This window comes from Geotrypetes seraphini, chromosome 12 (genome assembly GCF_902459505.1).
Source record: "Geotrypetes seraphini chromosome 12, aGeoSer1.1, whole genome shotgun sequence".
In the NCBI taxonomy this organism is placed as follows: Eukaryota; Metazoa; Chordata; class Amphibia; order Gymnophiona; family Dermophiidae; genus Geotrypetes; species Geotrypetes seraphini.
Window position 1 is genome coordinate 14,735,578 of NC_047095.1, and position 12,947 is coordinate 14,748,524.

Here is a 12,947-nt window from a genome sequence, read left to right on the forward strand (position 1 = left end):
CCCCTCTCCCTGCGCTCTAGAGAGTAGAGCTGCAACTTGCCCAGTCTTTCCTCGTATGAGAGACCCTTGCGTCCGGAGACCATCCTAGTGGCCATTCGCTGGACTGACTCAGCTCGAAGTACATCTTTACGGTAATGTGGCCTCCAGAATTGCACACAGTACTCCAGATGAGGTCTCACCATGGTTCTGTACAGTGGCATTATGACTTCAGGTTTACGGCTGACGAAGCTTCTATTGATACATTCCATCAGTCGCCTTGCCTTGGATGAGGCCTTCTCTACCTGTTTGGCAGCCTTCATGTCTGCACTGATGATTACTCCCAAGTCCCGTTCTTCTGAAGTCATAGCTAGTGTTTCTCCATTCAAGGTGTATGTTCTGCATGGATTTCTGCTGCCGAGATGCATCACCTTACACTTCTTTGCGTTGAAGCCCAGCTGCCATGTCGAGGACCAGTTTTCCAACTTGATCAGATCCTGCGTCATACCATCTGTGAGATCGCTTTCACCTACTATATTACACAGTTTGGCGTCGTCGGCAAACAGCGCTACCTTTCCCTGAAGCCCTCGGGTCAAGTCCCTTATAAATATGTTAAAAAGGGATGGTCCCAGGACTGAGCCCTGTGGCACTCCGCTAGTCACCTCCGATGTCTTAGAGAGGGTGCCATTGACCACCACCCTCGTGCCCAGCAGTCTGCTCACGCGGCAGCCCTCTGTCAAAGACCAGCGCCTTGAGACTAGCCTTACACCTGCGTACGTTCCAGTTCAGCAGGAACTTATCTAACTTTGTCTTGAATCCCTGGAGGGTGTTTTCCCCTATGACAGCCTCCTGAAGAGCGTTCCAGTTTTCCACCACTCTTTCGTACGGAATCTATCCTTTTAATTTTAGAGAGTACCCTCTCGTTCTCTCTACCTTGGAGAGGGTGAACAACCTTCAGTACCTTGAATGTTTCGATCATGTCCCCTCTATTTCCTCTTTTCAAGGGAGAAGAGGCCCAGTTTCTCTAATCTTTTGCTGTACAGCAACTCCTCCAGCCCCTTAACCATCTTAGTCGCTCTTCTCTGGACCCTTTCGAGTAGTACCGTGTCCTTCTTCATATACGGTGACGCAGCATTCCAGGTGGGGGCATACCATGACCCGGTACAGCGGCATGATAACCTTCTCCGATCTCTTTCTGATCCCCTTCTTAATCATTCCTAACGTCCTATTTGCCCTTTTCGCCGCCACCACGCATTGCACGGATGGCTTCATCGACCTGTCAACCAGTACTCCCAAGTCTCTTTCTTGGGGGGGGGGGGGGGTCTCTCCAAGTAATGCCCCGGACATCCTGTATAAGATTTTTGTTGCTGACATGCATCACCTAACACTTATTCACATTGAACCTCATTTGCCTTGTCACGGCCCATTTCTCAAGCGCGTTTATGTCACGTTACAAATCTTTGCAATCCTCTTAATAACTTAGTATCGTCTGCAAATTTAATCACCTCACTCATCGAACCAATTTCCAGATAGTTTATAAATATGTTGAAGAGCACGGGTCCAAGCACCGAACCCTGTGGGACTCCACTGGTGATGCTTTTCCAGTCCGAATATTGTCTATTTACCTCCCACTCTCTTTTTCCTATCCGCCAGCTAGTTTTTAATCCACGTGAGTATTTCACCCTCGATTCCATGGCTTGCAATTTTTCAAAGTAGTCGTTCATGCGGTCAAGTGCATTCTGGAGATACGTCAAGGTCATCTCTGCTTTAATATACAGTAGAATCTCAGTTATCCAGCACCCATGGGGATTGGTGGATACCGGATAACTGTTTTTCTGGTTAATTGAGTGTGTGTTAGAAACGGTGTCTAACACACTCTCAATCCCCCCCCCCCCCATCCCAAAGCACAAGTTTGGCAGCGGTCCTGAGCCATAAAACCTCCTCCCTCCGTCCAGCCCTGACGTGGAATAAGTAGGTGGAGGTCCTGAGCAGCAAACCCCCTCGCTCCCTGCCTAACTTTCTCTTCCTTACTCAAAGCGCTGTGGTCAGCAGGAAGCAGTCTCAAAACAGACTGCTCGCAGCCAGCCCTGGCAGGGCCTTTCCTCTGATGCGTCGGAAGTGACATGGCCACGAGCAGACTATGTCTCCTGCTGACTGCTGTGCTTCGGGTAAGGAAGAGAGAGAGCGAGGGAGTTCGAGGCTCAGGACCGCCACCTGCTTCTGCCATTTCGGGGCTTGAGGGAGGGAGGAGGTTTTATGGCTCAGGACCGCTGCCAAACTGGTGCTTTGGGGCGGGGTGGGGGGGGGTAAATAGATAAAACATTACGGCATAAGTAAACTTAAGGGGAAAGAGTGTGGTGCAGTGGCTAAAACTAGAGCCTTAGCACCCTGAGGTTGTGGGTTCAAACTCATAGTGCTCCTTGTGACCCTGGGCAAGTCCAAAAGAAAACAAACCGTGGAGGAACAGACCACATCATACATGTAAAAGACTACCATGACCAGACACGGGCCGTGTTTCGGCTAGCAAGCCTTTTTCAAGGGTCCAGTCAAAGCAGGTAGTTCATTAAACGGAATTGATTGTAGTCAGAGTGAAGATCGAAACGAGTGCCGAGCTCTGCTGTGCAGTACAACTGGTGCATGCAAGTCACTTAATCCCCCCCCATTGCCCCATTATATATGTTGTGAGCCCACCGGGACAGAGAGGAAAAAATGCTTTGAGTACCTGAACAAATTCATGTAAACCGTTCTCCGAGCACCCTTGGGAGAACGGTATAGAAAATTGAAATAATAAAATAATGGTGTACCATCAAATTACACCTCCCAGCAGTCCTAGTGAATTTTGCAGGATATGAAATTACATTTGACACACTGTACAGGAACAAATCTACCTGTTAAATATAAGAAATGCTAGAGAAAACCAAAAGATCCATTTTAAAAGTGCTCACAAAAATACAAGAAATAGAGGAAAAAAATTGTAACGGTTAGACTTCTCCTTCCATAAAGACACATTTTCAGTCCTAATGGAATGATAAGAATACCTATTTTGAACATTAGTATTAAGTCTGGCTTATATTTACTTAGTCTATCCAGGAAATTATTTAAAACCACAGACGTTAGCGGATAGAGATCTGTAGCGTAATCACAGCCCTCCTCTTCCTTTTAGATTTACAGGGGTGTCCAACCTGCGGCCCAAGGGCCGCATGTGGCCCTGTGAAGTATTTTGTGCGGCCCTGGTCGAGGGCGATGCAGTGTTTTCCTCTGCTGCCCCCGGGTGTTTACCGTCTTGCCGGCTCCCTCCTCTGTCTTGCTGCAGTGTTTGCAGAGCCCCATTTTTTTTGGCCAATGCAGCCCAAGGAAGCCATAAAGTTGGACACCCCTGTTTCAGAATATCCTTGCTGACCTTTGAGTAGAATAGCTATGCAAATCGGTAACACTTATCTTTGGTAATCAACTCGTAGCAGCTGCTGTGCTTTTCAAAGACAACGGCGTCTCGAATTGAATAATATTTCATGCTGCAAAACCCAGATTGCATAGCTATTCTCTGGAAGCACAAGAATGTTGAAGTACTGTAGCACATTTAAAAATCACACTTTATTTTCATTGCATTTTCACATATTGCACACGCATGTTATTTCCCATGATGCTGTGTGTCAAGTGATTTATTAAGCCCTTGGGAAGTCTAAGCAATGAAAGAAATTGAACACAACCTTTACAGGGTGGACACTCTCGTTGCTTATGACTACACACCGAGGAAATACATTCACCATGCATAAATTCAATGTGATTGAGTTATTTTGTTCTTATGTGCCTCCAGAGTTACTAACTTATTTCCTTTGGATTTTTCAAATTGTGAGATTTTTACCTGGCTTAGGAGGGTCCCTATTCGTTGTGATACTTACTTTGTATGGCAGAACCCCAGCAACAAAGGCTCTTCCGTGGATCTTGGTAATGGCACCTCGCTCGGTTAAGTTAATTGGGCTCAGCTGTTTAACAGGTGACATTCGGACTATGATCTCACCACCTCCCCGAGGATAGTAGCCTCTGCAAACATACACAAAGATGATCAGATGAATACCTATATTAGTTGCTGTTACCATCTTTTAAAGAAATAAAAGAAAAACCACATACTAAACCCTTTTCTAACCTTTTTCCTTAGTAGCTTGCTTTGTCTTGTTCTGTAACCAATCAGATTATTTCTGTATTGGTACGATGTCTATAGCAGTGTTCCCCCAATTTGCAAAGCCCAAGGTGCACCAGCTTCTGCAGAGCAGGCAGTGTGGACATAGGAGAAGTCTTTTGAAGCCAGATGACCCCCCCCACCCCCCAAAAAGCAACAAAAGCCCCACCAGAAGCTGGAAGGACTCCAATGAGGTGGTTCAAGAGGATGTAGTGGAGCAGGTGCTATGTGCTGCACAAAGCAGGCCCCAGCTTGCCATGTCATATATGCTGCCTACTAATTTCCATATTCCCAGCCCTTGCTGTATCTAGGAAGGAGAGATACGTGCAACTACATGTGCTCAAAAGGAGCTACTGGTAGTGTCTCTTGTTACTATCAGGTTAATGGTCTGTTCCTGAGCATCTAGCAAGGTTAGGGTTTTTGTTTTTTTTGTGCAGCACACCTGATCGGGTCTCAAGATGCATCAATCTATCATAAAATAACAACTGGGAAACCCTGAAGGTCAAGAAGGTTTAAGGACCAGCAGGAGAATCCTGCCCTAAATTCACAGCCCGTTCTTAGAACAACTCATTGACTCAATTGCCATCAATATGCAACATTAACGACAAATGAGTTGAACAAGTCATTTTAGCAGCGAGTCCCCACAAGAAGTTTGAATAGAGAGTTACATAAAAGCCTATTTTATTCACTTAAATGTCACAAAGACTGAGCTCCCAGGTCATGCTCCAACTCTACGAGTATAAACTAATAGAAGACGCAGGAGGATTGTGATGACCTGCAACAAGACAAACACGCTCGAGTAATGGGCCGTGACATGGCAAATGAAGTTTAATGTGGATAAGTGTAAGATGATGCTTGTCGGTAACAAAAACCTTGTACACGAATACAGGATGTCTGGTGCAGTACTTGAAGAGACCCCCCCATCCCCCCAGGAAAGAGACTTGGTAGCTCTGGTCGAATGAAGCTGTCAGCGCAATGCGCGGCGGTGGTGAAAAGGGGGAACAGAATGCTTGGAATGATTAAAGGGATCACAAACAAATCACAGAAGGTTATCAGGCCGCTGTACCGGGCCATGGTGCGACCCCCACCTGGAATACTGCATCCAGCACTGGTCGCCGAACTTGAAGAAGGACATGGTACTATTCGAAAGGGTCCAGATAAGAGCGACTAAAATGGTTAAGGGGCTGGAGGAGTTGTCGTACAGTGAGAGATTAGAGAAACTGGGCCTCTTCTCCCTTGAAAAGAGGAGACAGAGGGGACATGATTGAAACTTTCAAGATAATGAAGGGAATAGACTTAATAGATAAAGACAGGTTGTTCACCCTCTCCAAGGTAGGGAGAACGAGAGGGCACTCTCTAAAGTTAAAAGGGGATAGATTCCGTACAAACATAAGGAAGTTTTTTTTCACCCAGAGTATGGTGGAAAACTGGAACGCTCTTCCGGAGGCTGTTATAGGGGAAAACACCCTCCAGGGATTCAAGACAAAGTTAGACAAGTTCCGGCTAGACCAGAACGTACGCAGGTAAGGCTAGACTCGGTTAGGGCTCTGGTTCTTTTCCTAAGGGCCGCCCCGGGAGCGGACTGCTGGGCAAAATGGACCACGGGTCTGACCCAGCAGTGACAATTCTTATGTTCTTATATTGCTATCTCTGTTTCAGTATGCCAGAGAGAGCATAAAATATCATGGTAACCTTATCTTACCATGCTCTTAATATGAAATTATTTCTTCTTTTAATAGTTTTTGGGGTTTTTTAAACAAGTTTTATTGAATTTTCACAATGGCAAATACAGCACAAGACAATACAACCAATACACCAGATAGCCAAATCCCCACCCAAAACAAACAGTCATACTGGTACTCTTCAGTATAAGGCAATACTATCCAACCCAAAATTTCCCCCTCCCTCTCCCAACCCCACCACCCTCCTCACACCCCCCTCACAACCCAACAAACGAGTCTCAAATATCAGATAACATGCGAGTGCAGCAAACAAAATACTCAACTAAAGAGGAAAACTACAAGCTTGATAGCCACTTCACATAAGGATCCCAAACCTTTAAAAAGGGGGAAGGTGGTGATGCATTAATAATGTCAATTTAGACATACGAAATATAAAATGTAATTTCCCCAAAAAGTGTTGCCTAGTGGCGGGTGCACCTGCTTCCACTTCGCAGCCAGCTGTAAACACATGAAAAGCCAGGGTCTGGCACGAACGAGTCAGCGCCCTACGGGGCATATGCAACAAAGCACAACCCATGGATTTACAAAATGACTTATGGAAGATCTCTGAAAGAGCATCAAATACCATAGCCCAGTAGGGAACCACTTTCGGACAATCCCACAAGATGTGCAGAAACGTACCCCGCTGCCCACACTGCCTCCAACACAAATCAGTCGTCTGTGGGAACATACGGAGCAGATGGACAGGGGTAAGATACCACTGGTAGAGCATCTTATATCCATTTTCCACCAGGGAACTAGCAATAGAGGTGTGCAGCAAATGTTTGAACAAAGTGGTCCACCATCGAGAAGCATATGTCTGGCCCAATAAAGTCTCCCAAACCTGAATATATTTAATGGGAGGGGCAGTTTGATTAGTTAGGGCCTTATAAAATCTAGTTATACAACCTCCACCACAGCTACCACTCATAGCCCATTCCAACAGTGTTTCCGGTAAGAGCAGCTCTCCTAAGGTCCTATGCTGGAGAAAATCTTTATATATTTTTTTTTCATTTCACTAATCCATGCTGGTTTTTTTGCAGACAAAAATGGGCAGAACAGTGATGTGATAATTTGAGCTTAATCTTTCCAAATGATGAGATAATTTTTCTAACATTGCTATTCCTTGAGGCAATATGATATTGAGAACTTTGGCCTTACCTCTCACAAGCCTAGCTCATTAACTAGCTTTGTCATAATTAGACAGAACAACTTGTGTAGTGATTATTACTACATAGAGGGACAGCAACATTACACAACAATTAGTATCAACTGCTGTCCAGTGAATTTACTACACACAGGAGCAGTACCCACCACCTTACGGGCATCATCAAGCAGAAAAACTAAAAAAACAAGATGGTGCTTATAGCATAAGAACATGAAGAAAAAAGGGTTGAGTTATGCTTTTCAAAGGCAAGCTTTTTGGGCACTTTCAAAATAATTTAGATTTACTCACTTTTCCAAAGTAGGATTCAAGGTGAGTTATACTGCAGATATACTAGGTATTTCCCTGTTTCATGGATGGTGGAGTGGCTCGCACTGGTTTCTACAGGTCTCAGCCCACTGTTCTACTCACTACGCTAATCTAATAGTTTGGCAAATGTTAAATGCCCTTACCTTGTTTTTATGTCACAGTCAAACCGCAAAGAAAACTTTTCCACAATTGATTTAAAGACCTGTGAAATAAGCAAACCATGGTATATAGATACATCAGTCAAAACTTGTTCCAACAACCAAGCTATCAAGTCTCACCACAACAAACATTTACAGGTCCTTTTAAGGTGGATGTGACCTAAGGTCAGTTGACCATTTTTATGGTTCTCTGTAATCTACAAAAACAAAATAAAACCAAAAACCAGAATGCACAATTTTTATTTTTTCTGCATAGAATTCTCAAGGGAGTATAGAAAACTTATGCAGTTATCATTTTCTGTTCTTACCACATTGTTTTATTGTTTTGTTTTTTTAATTAATTCAGTGCCAGCTAATGCACACTTGAAAAGGGCAAGTCAATGTCTGGCCATAAAGTATATGATTAGATTTAGGAGAGAGCCATTGAGAGAACAACCTAAATTTTTCTTGACTTTCTTAAACCAGATAATACTATCAGGAACAAGCCTCAGAAAATGGAATAATTTATCTCATACTGGAATTTCTTCCAAGAGAAGAAAAAGTTTTTTCTCTACTCTTGATGACATCACAGGCTTGAACCCATCCTTTTTACCATTATTTAGATTATCAGTTACTTAATTAATTGCTTTATGTCATATGAGATAAATTACTCTGTTTTCTGAGGCTTGTTCCTGTCAGTATTATCTGGTTTAAGAAAGTCAAGAAAAATGTTCTCTACAATTTAGGTTGTTCCCTCAATGGTTTTGTTGTTTTATATTTTACCATTTAATAAACCATTTAGTTTCAAAGATTTAGGAGAGGCCAGGAGCATTCTAGAATTGGACTCAAACATTTAAGCAGACAGCAGCAATATTCAGACACCATGCATATAAATGTACCAGTTTAGGGAGACTGTGCAAATAACCTAATTAAACAGATAAGCTGAAATTTAAATCTACCTCTTAAAACTTCCTGTGACCAAAATCACCACTCTGCTCGATTTCTGAATTAAATCACCTGTCCAGAGTTACAGTCAGGCAGCGTAATTAGATGCAGAATCACCAGCTGACCAAAATGCCAAGAGGATCACAGAATGTCTCATCAGAACGCACTGGAAAAGGGATAGCTTGGGCTCAAGCACAGAATCCAGGATCCTCCTTGAAAGAAGGGACCTTAAAACATGCCAGAGATAAACCCTGAGGGGGAAATTCTATAAACAGCGCCTAAATTTAGGTATTAGTAGGCACCCTACTGATACCTAAGTAACTGAAAAATGTAGTCAAAAACAGCAGGGTTGAAACGCCTAACGATGCCTAAATAAAAGGCGGACAGAATGCCAGCTGGAATCATGGCTAGGTAGCCACTTTGGGCCACAAAACACCAAAGTAGGCGTGGCCAACACCCAAAGTGGCGTTAGGCGATCTAAAGCAGCTATCTAGCTGCGAATCACGCCAAGAGAGGTGGCTGAAATGTAGGCCTGGAAAACCCTGGTCTACATTTCCGTTGTCTATCTTTGCCTAGATCGGAGCAGCCGTTCCTGGCAGGGAATTCCCCCTCCCCCATCAACTGAGCATCAGGGATTCCCTAAAGCCACAATTCTGTAATGGTTACAGAATAGCAGCTTTGGGTAGTCCCTGCCGTTCAGCTGATGGGGGAGGAGTAATTCCCTGCTGTGATCAGCTGAGAGCAGCCGCAGCAGGGAACCCCCAAACCCCACTGCAAGTTAGCCAGGAGGAGAGATTCTCACTCCCTCCTGTCAGCATTCCCCCCGCTTACATCCCTGGCAGGAGGGTTGCCCAAGCCCTCCTGCCGCCAATCCCCACTAACATCCCTGGTAGGAGAGATGCCCAATCCCTCCTGCCAGCACCCACCTGGACCCTCCCCGTAACTTTTTGTAGAAGGCCAACCGGAGGGATGTCCACTCAGATGGGAGGGGCCTTAGGGATCTGGCCAATTGGAATCTTAGGCCACTTCTAGTGCATCCCAGAATGCAATGGGAAGGAGGCCTAAGGCTCCGGTTGGCCGTTGGGCCTTAGGCACCTGGGCCAATCAAGGCCTTAGGCCCCTCCCCGGTACATCCCAGGATGCACTGGGAAGGGAAAGGCCCGCCATGCGGAAGAGGTAGGCCTGCCGGCCAGAGGGAGTGGGCATCCCTCTGGCTGACCTTCTACAAAAAGGTACGGGGTAGGGTTCAGGTGGGTTTCGGGGGGGGGGAAGAGGGTGCCGGCAGGAGGGATTGGGCATCTCTCCTACCAGGGATGTTAGTGGGGGTTGGCAGCAGGAGGGATTGGGCATCCCTCCTGCCAAGGATGTAAGCGGGGGGAGTGCTGACAGGAGGGAGTGGTAATCTCTCTTCCTGGCTGACTTGCAGGTGGGTTTGGGGGTTCCTTGCTGCGGCTGCTCTCAAATGATCATGGCAGGGGAATTACCCCTCCCCCATCAGTATAAACCACAAACTTTTCATGCTAGACTGCAGCAATGAGTTTTGTTTTTCACTTAACTTTACAATATGCGATGATTGAGTGGTGAGGCAATTTTCTTGGGGCTTCGGCTCCTTGTTTTGCCTTCGTGTCTGAGCATATTTTTGAGTTCTAAGAGTTTATGGCTTATGAATGTAAATTCCATTACTACTTTTATTGAGTGATTTTTTTTATTTTCATAAGCTTCTCTTTAATAACTCTTCCTATTACAGTACCAATTGTTTTGGTTTTCTCTGTACATAATTGGGCAGGAGGTATGCCCAATCCCTCCTGCCAGGGATGTTAGCAGCAGGTTGGGCGCCTGTTACAGAATCGTGACTTGGGGGAGTCCCTGAAACTCAGCTGATGTGCAGGGGGGAATCCCTCTGCCGCGATCGGCTGCTGCAGTCTAGCAGCAAAGATAAGCGGCTGAAATGTAGGGTTTTCCAGGCCTACATTTCAGCCACTTATCTTGGCGCGATTCTGTAACTGGCACCCTGGAATGATTGACAGGTGATCAGTTTGGGTGCAGTTACATAATCTGGCCCTGAGAGCCTGAGGGAGGAGTGCAGCAAGAAAATGGACTCAGGAAGAAGTAATAACATCAGCCATAGGAGAAAGAGGCACAACAAGCTGTGCATACACTGAAATTAGCTGGCTAATAAAACAGCAGGGAGAGCTCTCACTTACAGAGCCTGAAAGCGGGTTTTCAAAATGGCCATGGGTGCCAGCAACTGAGCCACAAGACTGCACGAGAACTCAATGGCCCTACTACCACTAATGCCAAATCTGAAAGCTCTAACACTGAGGGACATTCTGAACCTGCCACTGCTCTTCACTTCCCAGCAAGAAAGCAGCACTTAATAGCCCCAGCTGAGATTAAAAGGAAAAGAAACTTACAGGTGGACTCAACAGTATAAAGGGCTGACAGATCTGAAGCAGTTTGCAGTAGCTCAGAACTAATTCAGCTCCCTTCAAACTGTAGCTGCAAGCATTTAGGTGATACCAAAAAAATGTCCTTTTTTGTGAGGAAGGAGAATGAAGCAGCAGCATTGAGGGAGGATGGGGTGGGGAGAATCCTGGTGCCACCAAGTGTACCTCTTAAAGTAGGCACCACTTTGCCTACACACCCTCAGCTTCACTGATCTCAGAACAGGAGCAAAGTAGCAAAGTCAACCAGGAGCTTGTGAGAGACAGAGAATACAGACTGACATCTTGTGTGAAAGAGCTCAGGTTAATGCTCTCTATCTCCATCTGCTGGTAGATGGTCATAAACCACAAGTATTTGGATTCATTTTCTGCTGTGACAAGGAATACACCAATGTAGCACAAACAGCAGCAAAGGGGACATATTTTGTAGCAAACTATATGTATCCACAAAACAGCAGGTATCTTTAATACAACAAAACTGCAAAATCTTGAAGTTACTAATGTAAAAAAAAAAAAAAATGATAGAAAAAGTTATCAGAAAAAGCAAGAGTCAAAATTAAAATAGAAAGATGATATTTTGAATAATCTACTTGGCCTGACTACTTCAAGCATTTATCTAACATTCACCTACTGAAATAGGTAAGTAACTAAGCTGTACCATAGTTGTGTAGTCTATCTGTGGAGCCATCTCAGCATTTGTTCCACCTTTCAAATGCAGCTCAGAGGGGGAAGCTGCAAACAGCACACAGGGCATCGACACCTGCATGAGTAGACATACACTCCTGAAAAGAGATGGAAATGCAAACACATCAGGATGAGTTGGGGTGTTGTTGTTTTTTTTAAATATAGTCTGGATAAATCGAACCCTTTTCATGCAAGTGTCAAAAAGATTAAATGCAACTTAAATATTAAGACGCTACTTTTGCTTGTAAACGGTAATCTGGAAACAGTTCATTAATCCAGGAGTACCACAGCTAGTAGGCCAAATTCAAGCAGAAAAACTTTTCCCAAAACACTAGCAGAAATCTTGTACTGTAACTATGGCAAATTGTAACCTGTATATTATATATGTAACCTGTTCTGAGCTCTTTGTGGAGAACAGGATGGAAAATTAATTAAATAAATGAAAAGTTTGTGGTCTCTGCTTTCTCCTATATGTCTTAATAACGCAAAGGGAAGGGGATGCCCTGGAAGACAGAGAAATGTTGTCACTACACAAAATGAGAAACTCCATATGCAGCAGTTGCTACAAACTTCATTACTGGGCTATTTCTGCAATATTAGCAAATGGAGAAACAGGAGCAGAGGCACTGGAGGAGCATTTAGTTAGTGCCCGTCTGTCGTTTTATATCCCATCCTTCCGGGAGACCTCAGAACAGGTTACAAGTTTACATACATAGCAAAGCATGTTAAAACATAACATGACAAACATGGTGTGACATAGCATGATGAGCACCGTATGATTAAATATAGGATGGCACCTTAGAATGGCAAACAGTCTTATTGTGTAGTGGACATAGCACATGAATTTGTAGCATGGTAGACATGGTATGGCATATATAGTAAGAAAGATACAATGGTGACTTGGTAGGGTAGAGAATCATAGGATGGGCAATATAAAGTGCGACAGTTCATGGTATGGTGGGCAAAGTGCATCAGCGTTTGAGATTCGTGACAGCAGCTATTCTTTGTAAGGTTTGGGATTTTTCTTACTTCCCACAGCGGCTTTCCTACATCCAATGTTTTATGTCAGGCTAGACCAAAGATTCATTCAGCCCAGCATTCTCTCTCTCCAATGGAGGCCAATATGAGTCAATGGAAATAGCCAGCACACCTAATGAGGAAATCCCTTCCTTGTAGCTCACTCCCGAGGTAGTGGGGGGAGGTGGGGAGCTGGTTTTCCAAAGTCTACTTGGCTATCGTTAACTTTTTTCTAGCTGTGTCCTGCAAACTTTTCGGCCAGAACACACACTAAATCCAGTGCCCTGGCCAGAAGGCACCCGAAGGGCACAGAGGCCCATCTGGCCGCGACCCTGAACCTGTCACTTCGGTGGGGGATCCTAAAGGAGGGGT

The 12,947-nt window shown here is 44.7% G+C and overlaps 1 protein-coding gene across 1 annotated transcript in view; it reads right to left on the bottom strand.

Moving 5' to 3' along the window:
• The window catches only part of RTCA (RNA 3'-terminal phosphate cyclase), a 48,369-nt gene that overhangs the window by 23,347 nt on the left and 12,075 nt on the right, over positions 1-12,947 (bottom strand). Inside the window, exons 4-6 of the mRNA XM_033916224.1 lie at positions 11,533-11,656; positions 7,492-7,550; positions 3,876-4,017 (exon numbers count right to left, since the gene is read on the bottom strand). Of these exons, the coding sequence (XP_033772115.1) occupies positions 3,876-4,017; positions 7,492-7,550; positions 11,533-11,656 (325 nt within the window). The remainder of the gene's footprint in view (positions 1-3,875; positions 4,018-7,491; positions 7,551-11,532; positions 11,657-12,947) is intronic.